This window comes from Haemaphysalis longicornis, unplaced genomic scaffold (genome assembly GCF_048455015.1).
Source record: "Haemaphysalis longicornis isolate Haplotype H1 unplaced genomic scaffold, Haemaphysalis longicornis Haplotype H1 scaffold_5, whole genome shotgun sequence".
Taxonomy (NCBI): Eukaryota; Metazoa; Arthropoda; class Arachnida; order Ixodida; family Ixodidae; genus Haemaphysalis; species Haemaphysalis longicornis.
The window spans coordinates 62,259,644-62,283,401 of NW_027526385.1; the positions used below are offsets into that span (position 1 = coordinate 62,259,644).

A 23,758-nucleotide genomic window follows, 5' to 3' on the forward strand; every position below is an offset into this window, starting at 1 on the left:
GTGAATAATCTCCGCCACGCCTAAGGCGTTCGTACGCTCTTCTCAGGCTTCTGTCGACGTCTTGAAAAGATGTGGGGAAAATGGCTGCTCCTTTCGTTGCAAATGTCACCGAAAGACGTTAGTCGACTGGCGCCCCTGCCAAGTAAAGGCGTTCCTTCTCTTTCCCGCTCACCTCTCTTGCTGTTCCTCTCCCATCTCGTTCCTCCCAAGATAATACGCTAGAGGTTTGCTGAAGTAAGTTTAAATTTACCGCGTTCCAAAGCTCCACGTCGGGTGTCTCGGTGCCAGCACATCCGTACAGCGGTGACGCACATGAATTGAGGCACCCTACTACAACGTTTACAGAACTTCGTTGACCTGCTCCACGAGCGTTTTAAGCGGAACGTGGATCCCAGCTAGTGGAATTTTTCGTTGCTATTGCCATTTCATTTCTAAAATGCCGCCAGGAGGTAGCACTGGCAACAGCAGGCGACGATTTTCTGCCGTTGATGGAGTATTTCATTTGCTCTCGCAAAAACCGAGCATCCATGAATTTTTTTAATAAAGGAACACTGCAAACATCACTTATGTATTGATTTACTGCCTTATATTTGCGTAATGTCTTGTTCTTGTTCAACAATGTTGACTAGTATGGACATTGACACCGGACTTAAGCATTTAGATTTGGCTGTGGGTATATAAGACTATAGCGCATCTTCTGTTTCACTTTGGCCGGGTGGCTGAATCAAGCCACCGACAAACACACCATAATTTATGTGTTTACGTAATCCAAGAAAGACTATCGTCTTTAAAAAGTAAGAGAAAGAAAATTGACCGGCGACATGCATGAAGTTTTATCTTCAGCCTTTATTTCGTGTCTGGTTACATGGTGGGGCGACACTTCAAGACGCATCGAGGTGGGGAGGATAACAGAAGGTGGAAATGGAAAAGGACTCCCGGTCGCAAACAGCGGCGTATTGTTGAGCTAACCTTTTCAATTACTCCAACAAACCAGCGACAAATCAACCCCTCAAAACCTCCTTGGCGCCCCCTAACTATTACACCCTAAAATCAACTTAAGGCACATTGACTTCAAGGTTTTATGTTTCTGTGCTTCTGGTTTCCAGCTCCTAAAGAGGCACTCGAGCCATCTCATATATACGCGGCGTTTATTTTTGCATATTAACTTGAATAGGAAGAGCGCCAACAAACAGACCGTAGGCTTTGGCACTGTCACAGCAAACTACATTTTCACACATACCCCTCCCGCGCATCTCCCCGCTTGAGGATATGTTTAGCGACTTTAGTGACGTCATGCATAGGCCGATATCCCATGGGCGTGCTGGTCGTGTTCGGAGTGGCCGTTGTTCACTGGATGCTCTCCCAGTCAGGCGGGCCCCGGGCATCACGGTTTAATGATGTGTGGCTTTGTGAAGAACATCCCTGGCCGTGCAGCGGCCTGGAATGGCGTTGACGTCCACCTCGCCAATCACTGACCGCACGCAGTCCATCCCATCACCGCAGCGCTCGTTACGCTCGGGCCAGCACTCCTCGTCGGCGCACTGGGTCGAAGTCAATGGCGGAGCAGGGGTTGGCAGAGCGTTTGGGGCCAATTTAGAATGATTTGTCCGATCAACAATTCGTATTTCGAATTATTCGTTCCAAAGACTGGAAATGATTGGAGCCACCTTCCAGCCTCCGTCGCTGCTATGGCTGACGCCGCTTTGTTTAAAAGCGCACTCTGTAACCATTCCAATCGTAACTTCGCCATTTCAACTAAGCTGTCGTTTCTGTTTCTGTTCGTGTATTGTGCGTTTGTGCGTTTATTTTATGCAGGCAATCACGTTGAATATTGTTGATATTGTTTCTGATTCTAAGACTGTAACCGTCATGTTTCTGTTCATTTTGACGCAGTATTTCTTCATATAGCTTTCAGACTGCCATTAGATGCATACATTTCTTATCTGCAGCATTTATTAAACAAACAAACGAATATATATATATATATATATATATATATATATATATAAGGTTAGTAGAGACAGAGACACACGAGAAAGACGTAGAAAATTAGAAAATAGAAATATGTTTACTGACGTTTCAGGAAGAGGACTTCTTTTCTTCAGAGTGTCCTCTTCCTGAAACGTCAGTAAACTTATTTCTATTTTCTACGTCTTTCTCGTGTATCTCTGTCTCTACTAATCTCACTTTTTCGCGCTCTGTGAGTTTTTATCTTTCCAGACTATATATATATATATATATATATATATATATATATATATATATATATATATATATATATATATATATATATATATATATATATATATATATATATATATATATATATATATATATATATATATATATTCATTCCATGCCGGGAAAGTGCGTTGCACGTATGTTAGGTAGGTAGGTGCCAAGGGATCCCCCCAGCTTAATCGCTCCAAAAAGCTGAACCCTCATGTAAGAATGGTGTTTATACAACGTTGGCGTCCCATTACCTCAAACAAGGCCTGGAAAAACCAAGCTGATTCATTTAAGCACACGTGCGCGCGTACCTTGTAGCAGTACTCGCAGCACTCGCAGGTGTCCTTGTAGCTCCCGCATGCACAAGGGCCGCTAGTTGGGCAGGCCAGCCCTTCGCAGGCCCCAGGATCACAACGTGGCACCGACGTCGAGGACACGCTGCATGTGGAAGTGATCGTGCGAGCGATTTTTATATGTAAAACCTCGTTGCCGCAAAACCCCCATGACAGAGCATTGATTTTGTTAAAAGTGTTACTTTGTTGAAAGCGAGATTTATCTTCGCTTTATTCACTGTATTGAGGTGAGGACCCCTAAACACTTCGCATAAAGCGATATTTTTAATAAAGTGATTTCGTTGTAACGGGGCTTTACTTTCCTAAAAGTAAAATATGCATTTCCTCCTGTGTACATTTTTTCCAGCTGTTATAAATCACTTTGTACTGTTAGAAATCACTTTAGTGCTACAATATACCGTTTCCTGTTAGTATGTACTGTTAAAAATCACTTTTATTTCTAATGTCAGTTTCATGGTTTGCTTTATGCTGTTAGGTTGGGCTAGGGTAAGCTAATCTAGGCCAACAAGAAAGCCGAGGCACAATAAGAGGCCGTTGTTTTTAAGCACGTTCATTACTAAGGAAGCGTTTGCTCTGCCAACGGCCTCGTCTTTTACGATCAACGAATGATTGGAGCCTCAATGATGGCAGCTCAGATCGCCGTATATGAGAACTGCCACCACACGAGAGTTTTTGCGCAGGCGCACTTAGTGCACGGAGGCATACCGAATCAGGGGGATCTTGAGGTGATCATGACGATTTATGTGGCGAGATATGCGCTGTTACTGCGGTTCCATTTATGTGGGAGATTTGTGCGGTCGAGATTAATACACCTCCCTCTCTCTCTCCTCCTTGTCCGTCCTCCCACTCCCCTTCCACTCCCTTCACGCTCCTTGCCACTGTGTCCTCCTCTGTCCTCCGCATCTCTGGTGCCTACTCATACAGAGCTCCAAGTCCCCGCAATGCGTGGCCTTTCTTTTGGTCGCCTAAAACGCATCATAACATTTATGTGTATGGCCTAACGAACTCTAAATAACGTAAAACCAAAATCACCACCTTCATATTCAGTACAGCTAGTATTCTGACATCCTCTCGTGCAAAAAAAAACAGGTTGCGCGTTCATAGAAATTTTCCAATATAAATATCTTGCTAAAGTTTCGGTTAAATATTTTTTGCGGTGAATAAAATGGGTGACTTTTTTCGTAGATGAGAGGCGAAACGGTTTGATTGTGAAAGCAGGGAGCTATTTTCGTCAATTTAAAAAAAAACCCGCATAATCAAAGTATACGCTACCTAATGCGGAATTGAGATTATTTTAAAGGTGGTTTAGTAATTAGCACGAATAATATAATAACTTAAGCGGACCGCTCAATCTTGTTACTATTCTTCTTGATTTATCTCAAAAAAGTCGCAATGAAACAAGAAAAAAAAAACCCGACACTGGACAATCAGCTGCCGGATTCACTTGGCAGTTCTGTACTATTCCGGACGCAAGGCCGTTATGACGGGGCCGGTAAATTAGGATATACAAGAACTGTTTCGCGAATGGCTTCTGGAACCCCCCTTCCCACCGTCTGAAAAATTTCGCTCAGTTTATTATTTATTTATTTTATTTATTTATTTTATTTATTTATTTATAATACCCGTAAAGGCCCCAGTGAAGGGGTATTACGTAGGGGTTACATTTGCACATATATTGCAGGAGCATAACAAAAAGAAAAAAACAAGCAAACCAAAAGGGAATATTCAAACTTAGATCGCAAATATATATGCACACATTGTAACCTGGAAAAGAAGGATAATGCAACATTGCATACATAATAGCAATGAAAAGAGACACAAATACAATACAAACGGTTCGAATTCTAACGCTAGCACAATTGACAACCCATCATCACAGCAAAAAGAAAAAAGAAAATGGAAGATACAGGGAAGAAAAAAAACCGCACGTTTTGAAAGAAGGAAAACAAAAAAATCACACATCTCGACGCCGTGAACGATGCCGAGGGTGCGAAGCAGTGGGGCGCAAGTTGTGTATTGCGTGTGTGATGAGCGTCATCGTCCGTGTGTGCTGATGCACTCAGAGGTTTAAATGATTTTGAGGTGCAGTAAATGCACAGTAAATGACAAGCGCCACACGAAAGACAATTCGCGTCCCAGTACTTCGCACACTCGGCATCGTTGACGGCGTCTTTTTCCCCGAATTATTGTTAGATAGTTTAGGGTTTTGGCTTTGTTTTTGCGTTTTCTACCCATTGAACTTCGCCCTCTTTGCTACTGTAGTTACCGGCGCTCTCCCCAGATGGCGCGTGGATGGTACTACAGTGTGCGCCGCTCTCGATAGATGGCGTACAATGCTGTGCGCACGTAAAGCCCCTTGCGCACGGACATCGCCAGACATCGGCACGGACACTGCGAGGTCCTAAAGGGCTTCGCCCTTAAAACGCAGAATGAGAGCAAAGCGTTAGATGAGCTCTTGGATTAGTTTCTGAAATTTCGTGTTGTCTTTTCGAGAGGCGATATGCGATGGTAGATTATTCCCTTCGACTATGGTACGTGGAATGAAAGACTGTGCAAAAGAAGATGAGCGGCGATTTGCGCGTTTAACTTTGTAGAAAGAAAATTATCATTGGCCTTATGGCAGTTTGAGAATACTTCAGCAACATTCCCAGTCAAACAAACAAAGTGAAGAAAATTACTTTTGAACTCACCAAACAGCCGCTACTGCGACGAGAAGAATGGTGACTAGAGCGACCTTCATATTGGAACTGAAAAAGCAAAAATGGTGATTATTTTTAGTAAGGCTCCGCACCTGGTACACGGCCTAAAACATCGCTAAACGCCAAAAGAAACTAGACGGCATGAATACTACGCTCGTAACCAAAAAAAATTCCTACACTTTTTATATCTTGCGTTTCAACGCAAAAATATATCTTGAAGTTTCCGTTGATATAATTTGAGCTGAGGAATATTGCAGACTGTTCTGGTGACTACTGTGTGTGTGCTTGAAGAATTGTGAGCACATACTTCGAACTCGTAGCACTTTGGAGCTCCGTTGATCATCGCGTTATTACTTCAAGCATCTCTGATAAGTACTGATTCGTTTTCCTTTCCTTGCTAGCTTGCGACTGAATTAGCAACAAATCATGGGTACTCATCCCGGCGTTGGAAGGCACGTCCGAGTGCGGCAGTCTCACTCAGACGTTTCCAACAAAAAAAAAAAGAAACAAATTGTGCCCCCTTCCGAGGCCTTACGGAACCATATCATCATCATGATGTCACTCTCGTAACGAACTCTCCAACTCTCGCAACGAAGGTGCACAAAAACTGCACATCAAAACTACGTAAACGTTTTTTCGAATTTTGTGTAGTTGACCGCTGAAAGCGTACATCCCGTAAGTTTCCATCAACACGGAACCTCAAAGAACCATTTTTACATTTTGGATACAAGACTCAAATCCAGGATAATTATTACTTTCAGTAAATATGCAATAAATATTTATAAGACACGGGAGAACTTCTGATAAATTATCGGAAAGATACGGTTACGTCTGGAATTGCAGGGGTGTGTCTCTCCCCATCGGTTTGTATTCTGTGCCTTTTTCCCGCGAAAAGTTTGAAGAAAAAGTTAAAATATTTCAGTCGCCAAAGCAAAAAGACCTAATGAAAAAGGCAGTAAAATACTCGAAAGAAGTGGCTTCACAACCAAAGAAAAGTTGACATGGCAATATCTTCGCAGAAACGTCACCCGCACGAAACTCCGCATGATGCGGTTACCCAAAAGCAATAACACACGTTCGCTTAGCCCGTGTCCATTTTTTGCGGCATTCGCAGTTTGCGCAATAAGGCTTACCAGCAGTCAAGTCGCTTACGAGCTGTATGATAGGCATGAGTGAACACGTGACGTATAAAAGCTATAAATGCGAGCGCAACGAAGTTACAAAAAAACTTACATAAACGATTTTCGGGATGCTGAAAAGCAAATGGTCAACTCAAAAGTGGACAGAACACGAACTTTGGCAACCTAAAGAACCACGCGAGCCGCCTTTTATATAGCGAAACACCCCCTTCCAAAAGTAAAATGAGCCAAAAATGTGGTCTGGTCAGCAAGTATAGGATGAATACCGATTAGTTTGGAGGTCGTGTAAAGTTAGACTTAAACAAGTAGCTGAAACAGAAACAGCAACAAATGGCGCGAGTACTATCCCGCTCTCTGCTCAGGGCCGCAGAGTGTCACGTTGCTGTAGCTTATAAAAGCAGGGACGGCCAAGCCCTGAAAAACAAGTGGGCTTCTTGCAGTATAGACGCCCTTGGGCAAAGGGTCATCCAAAGATGCCAACTGCTCCCCGTCCTTTTTTTTTCTTTCTTTTTCCAGGCCAAGGGTTTCTCGATTTCGTCGTAGGGCTATCCGTTAAGAGCTTCTTCTTCTTAACTAAGTCCAACTAACTGTAGCTTGCCAGAATATATCTAATATTTTTACAAGCAAATAAAGATACGGAGGCTGAAACGAAGTGTTGATCGGCCTTCGTCGTCTACGAGATGGCGGCTAAAAATACAACCGCGTGTTTTGACGCCTTTAGAACGTTCTGTCTTGTGAGTTAAATGCAATAAGGTGTATGGTTTCTCTCCTAGTGATTGCGCGGCCCCCGAGAACAACGCAGGGTAGTGTCAACGATGGTGTTGATTTTGCGCCATCAGGGACAGTAAAATACAAACAAAAAACATAGAAGTAGTTTTTTTCCTACTTGGGGTGCTTCCAACGCTGCTCTACTTACACTTTGTCGTTGTTTTTTTTTCCTTGTGAGATATCCTCTGGGAAGAACACATGCCAAGACTGCAGAGCGGGGTGCAACCAAAATGCAAGCAAATGAGACGCCCCATAATCCAATTAGCGCTCAGGGATATGCGTGAATTTGAAGAATGTTGATATCCAAGGTCTTTGTTTTGTATGATAGACCTTAAGAACAGTTGCTAACTTGACTGCTGTCATCTTCCTTCAACATAGAGGCATGGCCTGACCTCCACAACCTGAATGACTTTCACCCGAAGGTACATGCTTAAAAATGATGCTCATTTACGACTAGGGTTGCTTGCTTCGCACAGCGCAACCAAGCTCGTTACGTCATCATTGTGTTGAGAAACTGATATGCAGCAGGCTTGAATGTTACATTGCAAGAAAGAGCCCGTCTTACAGTTTCGACAGAAGTAATATTAGGCCTTTCGTACAGAATAGGGATACAGAATTTGCTACTTGGGTGTTCTTTATAATACCAAGGGAGTACTATACAAAGTCTTACCTGGTGTTACCGTTACGTCGCCGAGCATCTCGCACGGCTCTACACGTAACGTCAAGCACTGTAGGGTGTGAAAATCTATTGATAAAGCAACATCAAGTGATTGCGTGTATGTCTCTCCAATGATGCAGACGTGTCCGGAGGCGAAGCACGGTGTGCTCAACATTCACATGGTTCCCTACTGGCGCCTGGACGCATCCGACACCTTTGACAACCTGTACGAGAATTGGGCCAAGCCAGCGCTCTCTGCCGTCGTCGAGGAGCTCTCTCCAAACTCTCCCAGACGTTTCTCCTTCGACCAGGTGATTCCACGATTCACACAACCCACGTAAAGGGACATAACTGCAGCAACGACACTAGTATATAACATTCCCTGTATGCAAGCCGGACTCTCCGCGGCTCTTCTCTGGGGAGAAAATACTTGGCCACTTGCCTTCTCCTTGATCTACGCACAAGGTGACAAAAGTGCTCCTGTGCTTCCTAAAAACGGCGGAATTGTACAGGAGACTGTAGTACAAAAGACTGCACCCTATGAACTAACTGAACTCTATCTTCTATAGTGTCCTAAGATTAGTTCCATATCTCTGCGCTTTGTCCTAGCATTTTCCCCTTCTTTTTCGGCTTTATTTTTTTCCCCATTGTTCTCCTCTCTCACGTTAGGATAGCAAACGAGGCCATAACCTGGTTAACATTCTTGCTTTTCTTTTACCTTGTTTTTCTTTCCGTCCTTTACTGTCAGGTCACTCTTTTTCCCATTGATAGACGTACACTGTAAATTGATTTACACCCTTTTTGTTTACTACTAACACGCTTGCACCCTATGAAAAAACTAGGAAAAACACCCTTTCAAAGGGCGTAATTGAAGGTAAAACACCCTTCAAAAGTGTGTATTCTAGTGGTTTTGCTAGGGCGTAAGGGTAGTATCAAAGACAAGATACCATTAGGGTGCTTTCCTTTGTTTTTGTTTTGTAATGATGTAAGGGTGTTAGTTATAGACAGTGATTTAATGCCCTTAAAGGTGCAGATCTTTTTACAGTGTAGGCGCGTGTATGGCCTGTCCTCCTGTTGGCCCACGCTTCACAATTTATTTATTCATTTATTCAGGTACCCCTAAAGGCCTTCCGTACGAGGCAATTAAATAAGGGGTAGCGTGTGCATACATCAAACAAACAAAACATAAATGGGTGCAAACAAAATCCCAAATTACAAATACAGAAAACACAAGCAATAAGAACTCATCAAGAGAGCAAGGCAATAATAAGAACAAGGCAAGTAAGAACAAAAAAGAAAGACACGCAAGCAGGAACAGATTTAGGTTGTTTCATTCCTTATAAAATCCTGAAATTTTGTTATTTTCGCTTTTTTGGCAATGTGCTGTGGTAGGTCATTTCATTCTATTATTGTGCGTGGAATGAATGAGTGTGTGAGAGACAGAGTGAGAGAGAGATAAAGAAAATTTTATTGCATAACAGCCGGTAATCCTAGACGTCGGCCAAGAGCCCTTGGGCTCTAGAAGCGTCTTCGGCTAGCTGAATGGCCCATGATACGCTTAACTTTAATAAACGTAATAAACCCTTAATGAAATAAAACAGTGGCTGAGCGAAGGAAGTCGTCCCTTAGGCGCTCATGATTATACAATTTATGAAAAAGTTTTAGGCGACCATGTTGGCGGTGAAGTGATAAGGAACCAACTCGGCAGGATTTGTTAGTGCTGTGACGCTTGCATAAAGTAAATAATCAAAAAAATTACAAGAACAGCACTGTTTTGCAGCGAATCAATATCGCGAGTATAGTATTCCTCACTTAAATCCCAGGTGGCAGATGCATATTCAGTTTTAGGACGGATAAAACTCACGTATGGGTTTTCTAGTGTGTGGTGGGGCCTGCTTTAAAATATGTTTTATTACGATTTTATACTACATATTCCTTTATGAATAGACGACTATGGCGCTTAACACGCCGAATCAACACCTGGGCTATGATTCACGCTGCAGTGGGGGGCTACTCCGGATGAATTTCAACCACACGGAGGATTTTTAACGTGCGCCGAAATCTCGACACACGGGCGTTTTCTCTTTTCGCCTCCATTAGAAAAGCAGCCACCGCAGCCGGGATCTTTATGAATAGTGCGTTGACGGTTGAAAACCTAAAGCTGCTGTTCTTTTAGGCGGCTGAGCCCCGCCATATACTGAACCTCTGCGTGCATTATGTCCATCTTTATCATAAAATGAACCGTTTACGTATCTTGTTATAGCTGAACGTCCTTAAATATCCACAGGTAAACGTTGTCAAGCAACTAAAAACAGCGGGTATTAACGGGTCCCCAATGTTATCTACTTGACTTCTGCTGGTAAGCGCCCGTACAAATTTCTTGCCCTCATTACCGGCGTCCCCCAACCATTGAACGCCGTTCAAATATCGCCCGTCATCTCGGAGAAGCCATGTGTGGTTCAGCGTGCACCCAGTCACCGAACGCACTTCAAATTTCGCGCGTCATCTCGGGTACTGTGCGCAGAAATGTTGTAGGAACCATCGTGTGGTTAAATACTCCTTTTAGTGAGAAAATATTTATTGTGCACACTATAAGGGACAGAAAAGAACTCCAAACTTCAAAATGTCTTTCTTTCATCGGCTTGAATGTTTCGCCCCCCTGCAGGGACAGCAGCAATGCGTCTCACTAGAGCAGCCAACAAAATCTAATCCAATGCAATCCGCTTCAGACAGCGAGCAGCGGCGTTCCTCAGTTCCCCTGTTTCGCGTGTCCCTGCACTGTCAAGTTGCGTTGCGCTTCTTCGGCTGCTATTCCTCAGCCCTACCAGTCGTATATCCATGGCTAACGAGCGCACCTTCATCATGATCAAGCCGGACGGCGTGCAGCGAGGCCTCGTCGGCGAGGTGATCAAGCGCTTCGAGAACCGCGGCTACAAGATCGTCGGCCTCAAGTTCATGATGGCCTCCGAGCAGCTCCTGAAGGAACACTACGCCGATCTCGCGGGCCGGCCCTTCTTCAACGGGCTGATCAAGTCCATGCAGACCGGACCCGTGGTGCCCATGGTCTGGGAGGGAGCCAACGCCATCCTCACGGGAAGGGACATGATCGGCGCCACCAACCCGCTTCAGGCCAAGCAGGGAACGATCCGCGGTGACTACTGCATACAGGTGGGACGCAACTTGATTCACGGCAGCGACAGCGTCGAGAGCGCCAAGAACGAGATCGCGCTGTGGTTCAAGAATGACGAGCTGGTCGGCTGGAAAACCCCGCTGCACCCCCTCTTCTACGAATGATGCGGACTCGGCCTTGTTTGTTACTTTTGCGTGCTCGTAATTTAATCGTTGCGACCTGCTCAGCGCGCTTCAATAAGCAAAAATAAAGTTGATATTTCATTTCACGATGCGTTGCGTCTCCTTAGTGACAGTTTTCGCTGTAGGCTGCCAGCGGACGCGCAGAGCGTTTCGCGGCCTTTTGCTTCGGGGCCAAGCGTCTCACTCGGCTCGTTCTTTGATTGGCGCCGTCCCCGTAACGCGCACTGTGTGGCTCTCGCCGCGTCACTTCGGTCCCAGCCGAACAGACGCTGCTGGCACGTGCAGGAAGAATGGCGAGAGCGCGTTCTGCTACTTCTGCGCTGGTTTCTTTGCAGCGCCGGCTACGCTTCCTTTTGGTCTTCTCTTTTCTTTAAAACTGATTATTTTTCGTATCCGTAGAGACGCATGAGACGCAACACCTTCGGTTATTTTGTGGGCTTCGTTGCCGGAGAGGACACGGAGAGGCGTTCTCTGGTGGGTGACCTCGTCGCCTTGCGGGGCCCTTCTACACGTACACTGCTGCATCCCGGTAACTGCAGGATATGTCGTTAAAAACAGATTGCATAAAGCGGAAGGCCATAGAGTTTCATGTTAATATATACTATAGAGGGGAAAATGGCGGCACTGTCTGGACGAGCCGCGCCTCAGCGAGCGTTCCGTCATGTCCAGAGGAGGCATGTCGCGCTTGTCCTTGGCACGGCTTCTCAACAAGCTGACAAGTCCACTGTGGCTATAAAAAAAGTAACAGTTTTAGGGTGAAAGATTATGTAAATGTGGTAAATTATGGTAAAAATGGAATTCCAAAAACACATTTTTGAGAATATTTAACAGATTTTATTATATACGGGCAAAAAAATGTTACATTCGTTGTTTATTTCGGTTGCAAAACCAAAAAGAAGTCATGTGACTAGCAAAGTCAAGCAGCTGAAGAAAGTTATAATCGTTATCATCAACGTCTGTCCTGCTATGGCGGCTCTAACAACAGCCCGCGACTGCAACGACAGATTTCCCTGCAGTATATATCAGTATGAAACTCTATGGATAAGCCCATTCTGCCTGCTGTCACCCTCCCTGTATTTTTAGCGCTCCGCCATTTCGTACTAGTCACATTGGGATTCCATGACGTGTCCTTTTCCGCGGCGACTGCTTGCAGAAAGCGTTTGAAGATGTCGGGAGTTGCTGAAGACGCTGGGCCTTCAACCTTCGCATGTTTCAGGTGGAGTCGCAGATTGATTGATTGATAGAATAAACTTTATTCAAGACAGCAAGCGCGAAGTGAAGGCGCCCGCACGGTGAGAGGCGTCCTCAGTCTAGGATGCCTTGCATCCTGGAGGTGACCCGCTCGCGCTGCCCTCTCTACCAACATGAGCAGGGCAGAAGGTTCGGAGACATTTCACTCTTTTAACATCAAAGCTGTTATTACTGGCCGTAAGTTCGCTTTTGCAGGGGAAAAATATGAAGTAAATGGCGAGCGATCGTGAGCGCTTGCCCCGCGGCGGCCGCAGAGCGTTCTCGGCACGCGAAGTGGCTTTAGCAAAAAAAAAAAAAAAAAACTTCAGTGCTGTCAGCAAGCGCTACCGGGCATGTAACAAAGAAACTCCAGGGCTAATTCTAAAGCTGAAAAGACAGCCTGCTTGGGAGAGGTCACCGCGGCCGCCGCATTCTCTAGAAACCATTGGAGACATGGCTACGATTGTGCCAATCCTTTCCGAGATGACTTGTAGATCCCGCACCGCTGCCTCAAGTCGATGGCGAAGACCTCGTGGAAGACTACCCACCCCTCACCGCGAAGAAGAAGACGACCTCCTCGATACATACGACGACGATTACTAGCACCGCAACCACGCAGATAAACGATGATACTGAAACTTAACTAAGTGTACGGCAATGTTTACTTACAACAGTTTCACCAATGAAGTATTGCGCGGGAGGAGAAACTTCCCTGAATTTTTGAATAAAGGAAGGTTGCGTATGATGGAACACGATGAAAATTTGTGTGGAACCATTCATGCGTTTGCACAGTGTTTTTTGTTAAAAGTAAGTTTTAGGGCGAGGTTGCCCCATCATGTCATACCAAATACAAAATATTACCTGCTATGGTTCAGTGTCCCCATCAGGTCGTCGCAGCCGATGTTTTATTCGGCGTTGTCACCAAATCCTATCACGGAAGTGGATAGCAATACCCGTTTACAGATTTGATAGTCATGTCAGCGGCTAGGCTCCGTGATGAAGGCCAAGGGAACTTGAGAAGTTCCCTTCTGCCGGAACTTTGACACGAAGCGTCACTGGTACACGAGGAGGGGTTCAGCGAGGATTGTAACGAAAACAAAAACCAACTAAATAATCTGAGACACTTATCACATTCTATTTGTTAAGATAATAGCAGTATATCGGTGGTAGCAGTAGTAGTTTTTACCGCTACTACTACTACTAGTAGTAGTAGTAGTAGTAGTATAGTAGTAGTGTTGGTAGCAATAGTATTATCGGTGGTTACTGACACAAGGTAAAGAGAAAAAAAACCAGTGGACCATTTCATTCCATGTAATGGGACACCGTTTGATGGGTGGGGCATTAGATGCACTTTGATGTCCCGTGTGACAGACATTAGATGGGCCTTTGTCGAAGTAGTAGATTGGGATAAGGAAATATGAAGTCGAGTTAAAGATGGATGAATGTACGTCAAGAAATAGGTGTACAACAGAGTATGTCAAGGAATAGATGTAGACCCAGAAAACAAAAATGGCAGCATCTCCCCACCGTGGATGATGGCGAGGGTGCGGAGTATGGGCACTCGAAATGACATCCAAGTTGCGCCCCGAGTGACATCCGATTTGCGCCCCGACCGTCATTCGATTTGAGCCGCGGTGTTGCGCCTTGATTATTACCTAAATGAAACTGCAATTCACGGCTCAAATCGAGTTTTGCTTGATTTTCGCTTGATGGTGGTGTGCGCACGGATGAATGCGGACGGATATTGGGAGGTCCTAATGTACTCCGCACCGTTGCAGGCGAGGGAGTAAGCGGTTTGTCTCTCGGGTGCTAACTCACGGTCATTGCCCAAAGGGCAAGACGACTGACACTAACCGTGTCTGGTCTACCAGACACAGGCTCGAACTGTGCCCGTGCCTGTGTGATTTTTTGCGATTGTAAATGCTACACGCACGGATGCGGGCGGACATTGTGCGGCCCTAAGGTACTCCACACCTAAAATACTGTTGACGAGTCAGTCTTTGTTGAAGCCCCGTTAAATCAATGTAGTCCGTGCGAAAGGCCCTTCGCCTTCAAATGGAGGTGCACTGGGCGTGTTCTTGGCCAAAGTGCCCGGGGATAGTATGTCCCATCTCTCCTCTTTGACGCCGCTAACGTGATACACGCAGGTGGCCTTCATGTCTCGCTGGTGGGAGGACCAGAACATGAGCTCGCGCACCCGCCTGCGTCGCCTGGTGGACACGGGCCGCCTCGAGCCCCTGGGCGGCGGCTGGGTGCAGCCGGACGAGGCGAGCTGCCACTACTCGGCGCTCGTGGACGAGCTGACGCTGGGCATGCGATGGCTCCAGGAGAACCTCGGGGAGTGCGCTCGGCCACGAGCCGCCTGGCAGATCGACACATGGGGACACTCGCTCGAGTTCGCCTCGCTGCTCTCGCAGGCGGGCCTCCAGGGGCTCTTCCTCAGCCGCCTCCCCAACAACGTGGCGCCGCAGTTCGTGTGGAAGGCCGACGCAAGCCTCGGTGAGCTCGACGTTAAGTGTGCGATAGCTGCGCACCTGTGGCTTAGCGCGACTGAAGTGAAGAATTGGGGGGTTCATTTTACAAATTTGATCACCTATTTCGTGTTCACCAATTTTGGAAGGAAAATGTCAAATATTATGTACGTGTGAAACGAGAGAGAGAGAGAGAGAGAGAGAGATACAGACAGAGAATAAACTTTAAATCAAGGAAATGCTTCAGACAGGCGGCTGCATTATAGGATGGCTTGAGATCGGGCCGCGTCGACAGTCCTTTCGATCGGGCGCAGCGGATCTACGAGGTGGATGTTAGGGGGTCTGGGGTAGACTTGTTGCAGCCGCCCACTATGTGTCTGAGAGTCCCGGGCCCTCCACAGAAGAGGCAAAGTAGAAAAAAAATTAAAGCCGTTCCACTCAATGTAAAAGCTGTCGGAAGTGCAGAGCAGTGATTCGCCATAATGGGCTCTACCGCCGTTATCCGCTTACTGCTACCAATGCATGCAATTCAAACTTCCCGTCCTCGCAGGGCTCGCGAGCCCCCTGCCAAAATTTGTGCCAGCGGGAGTTCTCTTCTCTTTGTGCTTTTCGCCTTGCACGTGCCGGCGTTGCACTGCCACATTTTGCGTTTACTATCGTAAAAATAACCCAACGGGCGTCCTTAACTAAAGGAACGTGGGCGCTGCCGGTTAATTACGTATATTTTTCCTCAAACGTACCCATAGTTTTTTCTTGCGCTATAACGGGAAGATGTATGACAAGCGCCAGCGTTTCACGAGTTTCTAACGCTTATGGCTATAAAAACCGCTTGGCTTTCGAAGCCTCTGGGGTACGCCGCGAACAGCGTTACCCCGGGACGCCGCCTTGGTGCTTCATATACTTGTGTCGAGCGAGCGAGCTAGGACGACAAGGCTAGCGCCTAAAGTGCTCTGCACTGAAAAGTGTGTCCGATCAAAGAGGTAAAGTCTGGTGGGATGTGGGAAGGTGTTGACCTGAAAGGCATAAAATAATCCGCAATAATAATGTTACGGAGAGAGGAAGAGAAGCGGCAAACGACGTGTTAGAAGAGAAGGCGTGAGGGGCAGAAAATGTGGAGAAGGTGAAGCATCCGAGGGGAGGGGAGATTGGTGAGGCGGGAGGTAGAACCGGCAGAGGGTTGGGGAAAGGGGAAATGTGTAGGGAGATAAGGATGGGTATAGAGGAAAGGAGTACAAGGAGGGCCAGGGGGCAAGAGTGGAGCGGGAGGGGAAGGTTCATTGGAGGGGCGCGGGGAAGCGGATGGAAATAATAGCGCGCAGAAGATTGGAGGGGACGTAAGGCGTAAGACTCAGGTGTTCCGAAGGAAAGAGGTACAGAGGGTCTGTCTAATCCGTCTCTTTTGTCGCATATATCGCATGGCACTAATTGGTTTCGACAGATAGAGTACACCAACCGAGACAAGCTTAAAAAGCCAACTGCGTATAGAAATACCTATGTTTGGACAGTTTTCAAATGCACGTATAACATTCTGGCACCATTCCAACAAAAACTTTTCCGGGCTATCTCTAAATGTACTAAGCTGAAAAGCACAACGGCCAACCTTTGTCTTGTTTGCCGTAGTTTCCGTGTCACATCATAACTGTTGCGGCACCGCACCTGCGCGAGTCAGGGATGGCGGTTTGTACCCCACGCATGGCTCTGGAAACTGCAATCGCAAGTCGGCCTAAGTAATCTATTTACGCCCTTATCGCTTGGTGCCCCAAATGCTGAGGAGCTCCCGCACGAGTGCTGACATCTCAACCTCCTATTGTCAATGTTCTTGTTATCTGCAGGTCAATATGGGGAAATTTTTGCGGCAGCAACTCCTAGGGGCTGGCCAGAGGGATACTGCTTCGACGCCGATTGTCCCAAGGATAAGCTCACGGTATGCGACTTTTCACATTGTTCTCTAATTGTTCATAAGTCTTTCAATAGGCGCTCCTCCGCAACCAGGACCCCCTACTCCAGCGTCGTCTCCCGTGTGGGCTGTCTCGATCACAGTCTACTCTACTTTGTAGGTTGTGGTTGGTAGTGGCCTTCACGAAATCCTACTCCTTCCTCATCGGGGTGGCCAGTAGTGCCCACTGCGACGCCTGCGAAATTGAAGAGATAATCGAACATGAGCTTTCTTGTTGGCCCCAGTATCCATCGGAAAGACGCGCTTTGGCCACCGAGCTCAGCCGATTGGAAAACCAACCGTTCAATGTAGAGACTATTCTAGGACATCGATACCTACAATTAACTACGCAGAAGGCAGCAAAAGCCTTTCTGCGTTTTATGAAGGACACAGGTTTAGCTGAGAGACTCTAGTGCCCACGAAAGGATTAAAGTGTGTGCGTGACCCCGCTCCTATCCCCTCTCTTTCGCCTGCCCTCTCTTTCACCCCTGAACAACCCTTCCCCAGTTGCGAGTTGCAATCCTTGCTCTAAGCCTGAAAAACCTATCGGCATTTTCTTTCGCTTCTCTCCTCTTCCTTGAATAGACATTGTAATGCATCTAAATCGGCCAATCGGCTGATAAATAAAATAAGTAATAAATTAAGTAATCACTCAATTGATTATAAAAAATGTGGTTGATTTCTCTATCTAAGGAATCGGTAAAACACGAAAGTGAAATGTGTAGCGAAATCTGCAGGTCAGCGTGATTTGCGGCTCGCCGGCTGTCTTGCGGATGTGCTTGGCGAGCGACGTCTTCCTGGCGGGTCACTTCGGCAAAGGTGTACTGGCGTCATTTCCGTCACGGATATGATGTCAGTGAAATGTTGGTGTATCGCGGCATAAAACATTTTTGTGTTAAAAATTAAAGCCAGTTCCACGACCAAGAAATCTGCTGAGACATCAGAGAGCTACTTCAGCACTCTGGCGGCCAACTCGCGCTGGGACGGGGGCCGCTCACAATGCCGCACGCCGCGATATGTGCACTCAGATAAATGAAACGCGAACACGAAAATATGAACCAGAAGCACAAATAGCGCGATTTCTTTACATGCAAGTCAAAATTACGCATGGCTTAGATACAAAAACAAAGTTGGAAATTGTGGCTTTCCAAATATGCCAATAGCCGCCATTATTGGACATCCACGAACAGTGTTCGACTTCGCACACTTCGAACGACTTCGCAATGTAAGTCCGTTGGCGTCCATGCGCACATCAGTATAAACCAAATACGTATATGTCAAACCACCTAAAAGGTTGAAAAACACGGCAGAACAACAAAAACCATAACTATGAACGCTAATTCGCCGAAAAAAGGTTAGAGAATAAGAGAGAAAGATAGAAAGAGATAGAGATACGCACAGCACCGTGTGAATCGAAGCATCTGTGAACAAAAGGTTCACAAAAGGTTAACTGCAACAAAATAAAAGGTTCACAAAAGGTGAGAGAGAGAGGGGGAGAGAGAGAGAGACGCACAGCACCGTGTAAATCGAAACATAAGTGAACAAAAGGTTCACAAAAGGTTAACAACAACAAAATAAAAGGTTCACAAAAGGTGAGGACAGAGAGGGGGAGGGGAGAGAGAGAGGTTGTGCAGTTTCGTGTGGCTCCTGGAGAGCCGTGCTGCGCATGCGCGAGGACCATTGGATTGGATTGAATTGTATTGGGTTGGATTTGGATTAGATTGGATAGGATTGAAATTTATTGAATTGAATTATATCAGATTGGTTTGGATTGGAATTGTGTATACTGTACATACGCCCAATTGCTACTCATTTACATGCGCGAGTGGGCAATGTCACGGGGGATTTACGGTAAGAACGATCCCCAGTGCTTCGCCCACTCGTCATGATTCACTTCGTGGAGATGCGTGCATTTTTTTTTCAATTTTGCGTGGTCTGGTTCACATTTTCGCGTCCGCATTTCATTTGTCCATGATTGTACATACTCGAAGCTCAACCGCGGAGGTCTGGTAGTTTATCGACGCATATATGTATTGTAATGAGGTACCACGGGCTGCAATAATTAGGAACTGCGGGAAATCCCTTGTAATGGCTATGTGTCATCGGACATCGCCATGTTGCTAGCAGACAACCAGCCGCACGTGTGAACGAAGAAGAAGCTCGGTCTGCGCGACTTTGGGTGCGGTCGTTTGTCGGCTCTCTCGCTCTCTGTGGTTCTGGACCTCTGCGACCATCTGCATCTACCGGCAAATAAACCCTCTTTCATTTTGGTGGAGGTTGCGGTTCTCCAGCTACGTCCGTCTGGGTTCCTGAAGCAATCCCCTCAAGGCTCAAGGATCGCATCGGTCCGCGTCGGTCGGCGTCCCTGACCAAGCCCTGGAACTACGCAGCCGCACCATACCAATGGCCATGCCTGGCGGTAACGGCACGCCCAGTGTGCCTCCGGGCCCAGCTATCATCTGCACTGGCGCTCCCCGTGAACGTGAACCTGCCAAGCTCAACGGCAATGAGGAGCAAGACGTTCAGGACTGGTTGGCGTCCTTTGAACGCGTGAGTACGCATAACCGATGGGATGACGCCATGAAACTCAATAACGTCAGCTTTTCTTTCACCGGTCTCGCCGAGGTGTGGTTCAACCACCACGGATCCGGCATAACCGCGTGGCCGGCCTTCAAGACGGAATTAATTGCAGCTTTTGGCCGTCCCACTGTGCGGAAACTGCTCGCCAAACAACGCTTGCACGGCCGCGTCCAGAAGACAGGCGAGACGTTCACGAGCTACATCGAGGATGTTTTGGACCTCTGCAAGCGTGTGAACCCATCTATGACAGAGCCTGAGAAAATCAAGCACGTCATGAAAGGCATCGACGAGGGTGCCTTCCAGATTCTCTTGGCGAGAGGCCCGGGCTCCATTGCTGAACTGGTGAACCTTTGCCAGAGTTACGACGAGTTTCGTCGACGCGAGTGTGCACACGATGCACCTCTGTCCAAAACGACACCATAGCGAGCTTGGTCCGTGACCCGACAACTCTTCTGTGCTGTTTCAGATCAAACAGCTAGTGCGGGAAGAAGTCGCCCGCCAGCTCTCCCTGCTTCCGTCGTATATATACATATATATACGACGGAAGGGGAACCTAGATAAGGGGAACCTAGATATATAAGGGGAACCTAGATCGCGCACTCGAAAGTCGTCGAGGCGGTGGTGCCATCTGTCGGCACAGCGGGGCACCTTCACCTTGGGTGATGGGCGTCATCGACGGACATTGAGACCCCCTAAATAAGTTCGCTGTTAGGAAGGAAACAGTTGCAGGGAAACAGTTACAGTGCAACAGCAGTTTTCGCGCTCTGTCTGGTGCCTGTTGCGGGCGACAATGTTCTTTCTTGGAGTTGTCAACACCCCTCCGGTTAATTTTATTTACAATACTGCCAGTATTTGGTCTAAAGAGGCCATAGCAGGTGGGCACTACAATATGCAAAATTGTGAGCAGCTACTTTTGTTGCTTTGGTTTGATCTCATTTACAACAAAAACGGTATAAGTCGGGGTGGTGAAAAAATATGACAGAGCTAAGTTGTCTTTAGTTTCCATTTAACGTCATCTACTGCCTAAATTGTGTGTTTTATGATAATAAAAGAAAAATCAAATCAAATCTTCACCTGGACATACTGTAAATGCAAGCTGCCGTTTTTGTCGAAATTACGTGGGCCAAGCCAGAAACGTGCCGGGTGCAAAAATTCAATGCACAACCTTACATCCCGAGGGAGGCTGCAACTTATGTAGGAAAGCTAGAGAAAACACCTTTTTTTTCCTACTGCATTAAAAATTTTTTCACATTTAAAGGTAAAGCCGATTCTTTGAATTCTTTGTGGTCGATAAGCCTTAGGATTGGCCCACAAAATTTTGGCAAAGGGTGTACATTACGCCCACGTGGCTGACTATCCCAACAAAGCTTCTTTGCGGCGTTTTTCCAATGTTAAAATTTTCCCGCCTCATCCCTGCGCTCTCTCACAGCCACGCAGTTCCCTCAAATTCCATTCTGCTGTTTTTGGAAGAGTTCATTCTGCAGCGTGCTGTAGCCATGCGAGATAATATTAACCGTCTTTATTTCGAACGTCTAGGTGGCCAACGCCGTCGCCAGGGCGGAAACGTTCATCAAGAACGTCGCGGTCAAGGCAAGTAAACTTTTTTTGTGATTGCCTCCAATAAGTGCTCATCTGGAGCCAATAGACCAGTATAATCAAGAAATGATGCTAGTGGTGAAAGAAGCGCATACAAGACGAAGACAGAGAAGGGAAAACGAAAACACGGCGCTCCTCTGTCTTCCCTTCCCTTCTCTGTCTTTGTCTTGGATACGCTGCTTTCACAATGAACATTCACCAACTTGCCCACTTCGAGAGAGAGAGAAAGAGAGAGAGAGAGAGAATGCTCTTTAATGTGAACTGGTGAGGTCAACCGTTCTAGGGACAAGGCTTGATGCACCATATGAGGGGTGACTACGTTGATGAGTGGTGAATATCATACATTAAAGTTACAGCAGGAAGAAGACAAACATGAAACGTTAAAAAAAGGTCAAGAAAAACAAGAGAATGCTGCCAGCAGAGTCCGGACATAAAAATACAATTGAAAAAAAATCGTTAATCGAAACGCTAAAACAAAATGAAAAGTAAACGACGGGAAAAAAATGAGTAACAACACCAACCCAAGAAAAAAAATAGATGAACGCCACAGTGCGAAAGAGTAGATATCGTGACACACTTTCTCTGTCTGTGATCTAGAGAGATTTGTCCAGTTCAGTCTCTCGTAGGAACTGGAGCAGGACTTTTGTACCAAAGGTACTATCAGCACTATTGGCCCAGGGGCCAAGAAAATTAAAATTTCGAGACTGCCTCCATGACGTACACGAGAGAGGGAGCTGGCTGCAGTTTTTCATGCAGCAGCGTATAGAGCGCAGACGCACAGCAAGTGATTTACAGTCTCACGCACAGCGCAAGTCCGGCACAGGGGGGAATCTTCCCAACCTATCTTAAACTTAAAACTCCGCGTAAACGCCACATTCAGGTGCAGTTGGTGAGAGAGAGAGAGAGAGAGAGAGAGAGAGAGAGAGAGAGAGAGAGAGAGAGAGAAAACTTCTATTGCCGCAAGGGCTAATTCTGGGGAGGGGTGGTGACCGAGGGAGGAAGGTCCCCGGTGACTTTGGCAGCCCGGACGACGATGGCATCTTGCACCGCCGAATCCGAGCTGCCCAAAGCCCTCGCCCAGTGCTCACCGTCTCGATATGGGGAGAACTGGTTATGGGGGCATTGCCAGAAGAGGTGATTCATGGTTTGGACCCCATTCACCTTTCACCCCACAAGCGGGGCAGTGGGGTGAAGGGTACCGACCAGGATACATGCGGTGCAGGCAGGACAGGCGAGGAAGGGTGTACGTTTGCACTAAGCGCCATAGGCGTTCTTCGGTGTGAGAGAGCACCGGGTGTGCAGGGGACAGTAGACGGCGGGAGAGGCGGTAATGAGACGTAATCTCATGAAAGGAAAGGAGCCGATCTCGAGCTGACAGGCTCCATGGAAGGGTTCAAGGCTAGCACCCGCTCGGAAGGTGAGCTCTCGAGCGGCTCTGTGTGCTGCCTCGTTCCCTCCCACACCCGTGTGGGCTGGGGTCCATACCAGCTCGGTGGGGGAGTCAGGGGGATTTTGAAGAAGGATTTTGAGTGCCAGGGCAGAAATGCGGCCCCGGGCGAAATTTCGAATGGCCGTCTTCGAATCAGAGATTATGATCGCAGGGGAAGGCCGTAGTGTTAATGCAAAAGCAACAGCCGCCTCCGCAGTCGCGGTTGAAGAAGTGCGAAGGGTGAGGGTGGTAAGAGAGGGACTGCTGGGGGCGTTGATGATTGCGACCGCGTAGGCGTCGTGGTGTCTGTAGCTAGCCGCGTTAACATAAACAGTTGCCGGGTGCACTGGGTATCGCTTCGTAAGGGCCCGCGCACGCTGCTCCCTGCGGGCTCGATTGTGCGTCGGGTGCATGTTACGGGGAATGGGCCGAACGATGAATAGGTCATATATAGTGCTACGAATGGCAAGAGAGGATTCTGTAGCGAAAGGGAAGTTGATTGGAAGTCGCCGGAGGAGAGATTGACCTGTTGAGGTTGTTGAAAGGAGGGCGTACTGGCTCACAAGATGAGCTGCCAGGAGCTCAGATGCGGTGTTGTAGACACCAAGCGATTCTACACGAGCGGTGGCAGCGCTCTGCAGAGCCCTGAGCGCCGTCTTGTACACTTTTCGAATTAGGCAATCCACCTTTTTGAGTTCCTTAGAGGACGGTGCTAGATAAGGAAGAGAGTAAGTGATGCGACTTATTACAAAAGCCTGTATCAGCCGCAATCGCTCTGCCTCTGTGAGCCCTTCGTGGCGGGTGGTGATGCGGCGGAGGAGGTTGATAGTCTGATCGACTTGGGATGTTAGGTTGGCGCAGATTGTGTTGCTGCCTATCCTCGTGATGTCGGTTTGACTTGTTCGCCGGAGAAGGCAGAGCTGCTGCTTCTCTTGCCCAACAGCCCGAAACACTCCCGCGCAGCTCCGAACATTACCATCCGGCTGGATGATCACCCCGTTGCCCGAGTGCCCTGCCTTAAAATCCTAGGCCTCAATATCCGACAGAACCGCGCCAATACCACATTCCTCGCAGTTGGTGAAAAACTCCTTCACACCGCTTGTGGAGGCCGCGTGGAAAGCGGAAGTCACAGTGCGGGTCAATAGCGTGCAGTGGTAGATACCTGCGGTGAGGGTCCTGCCACTCCGACATTTGTGCAGCCCATCCACTTGCGAGAATAGGGCGTTGCTGTCCTCTCGGGAGAAAGGAAGCTGGGTCGTGTAGCTCATTAGGGTGGTATGCGCTGGCGGCTGCGTCGGATCTAATATTGTCTTGTATGTCCGAGTGACCAGGCAGCCACTGAAGAATGAAGTCATTAC

The 23,758-nt window shown here is 47.2% G+C and overlaps 2 protein-coding genes and 1 pseudogene across 2 annotated transcripts in view; 2 read left to right on the top strand and 1 right to left on the bottom strand.

Annotated features, from left to right (window-relative positions):
• Positions 1 to 834: 834 nt before the first annotated feature.
• Positions 835 to 6,656, bottom strand: LOC144139259 (8.6 kDa transglutaminase substrate-like). The gene is made up of 4 exons (XM_077671666.1): positions 6,515 to 6,656; positions 5,273 to 5,329; positions 2,541 to 2,667; positions 835 to 1,541 (listed from the first exon to the last, which is right to left on the bottom strand). Exons 2-4 carry the CDS (start codon positions 5,320 to 5,322, stop codon positions 1,392 to 1,394), a joined length of 327 nt encoding a protein of 108 aa, XP_077527792.1. The 5' UTR covers positions 5,323 to 5,329; positions 6,515 to 6,656; the 3' UTR covers positions 835 to 1,391.
• A 1,324-nt stretch (positions 6,657 to 7,980) lies between these two features.
• LOC144138318 (lysosomal alpha-mannosidase-like) overlaps positions 7,981 to 23,758 on the top strand; it is a 46,291-nt gene continuing 30,513 nt past the window's right edge. The window contains exons 1-4 of the mRNA XM_077670535.1: positions 7,981 to 8,157; positions 14,536 to 14,887; positions 16,692 to 16,783; positions 20,912 to 20,953. Coding sequence (XP_077526661.1) covers positions 7,981 to 8,157; positions 14,536 to 14,887; positions 16,692 to 16,783; positions 20,912 to 20,953 — 663 coding nt within the window. The remainder of the gene's footprint in view (positions 8,158 to 14,535; positions 14,888 to 16,691; positions 16,784 to 20,911; positions 20,954 to 23,758) is intronic.
• LOC144139260 (nucleoside diphosphate kinase A pseudogene) lies at positions 10,553 to 11,225 on the top strand (annotated as a pseudogene).

Excerpts from the sequence above, each read along its gene's own strand:
- LOC144139259 (XM_077671666.1), bottom strand. The coding sequence starts at position 5,322 with ATGAAGGTCGCTCTAGTCACCATTCTTCTCGTCGCAGTAGCGGCTGTT. Across the intron at positions 2,668-5,272 it reads GTCGCAGTAGCGGCTGTTTG|CGTGTCCTCGACGTCGGTGC; the intron begins GTGAGTTCAAAA and ends TTCCACATGCAG. Across the intron at positions 1,542-2,540 it reads GCTGCGAGTACTGCTACAAG|TGCGCCGACGAGGAGTGCTG; the intron begins GTACGCGCGCAC and ends ACTTCGACCCAG.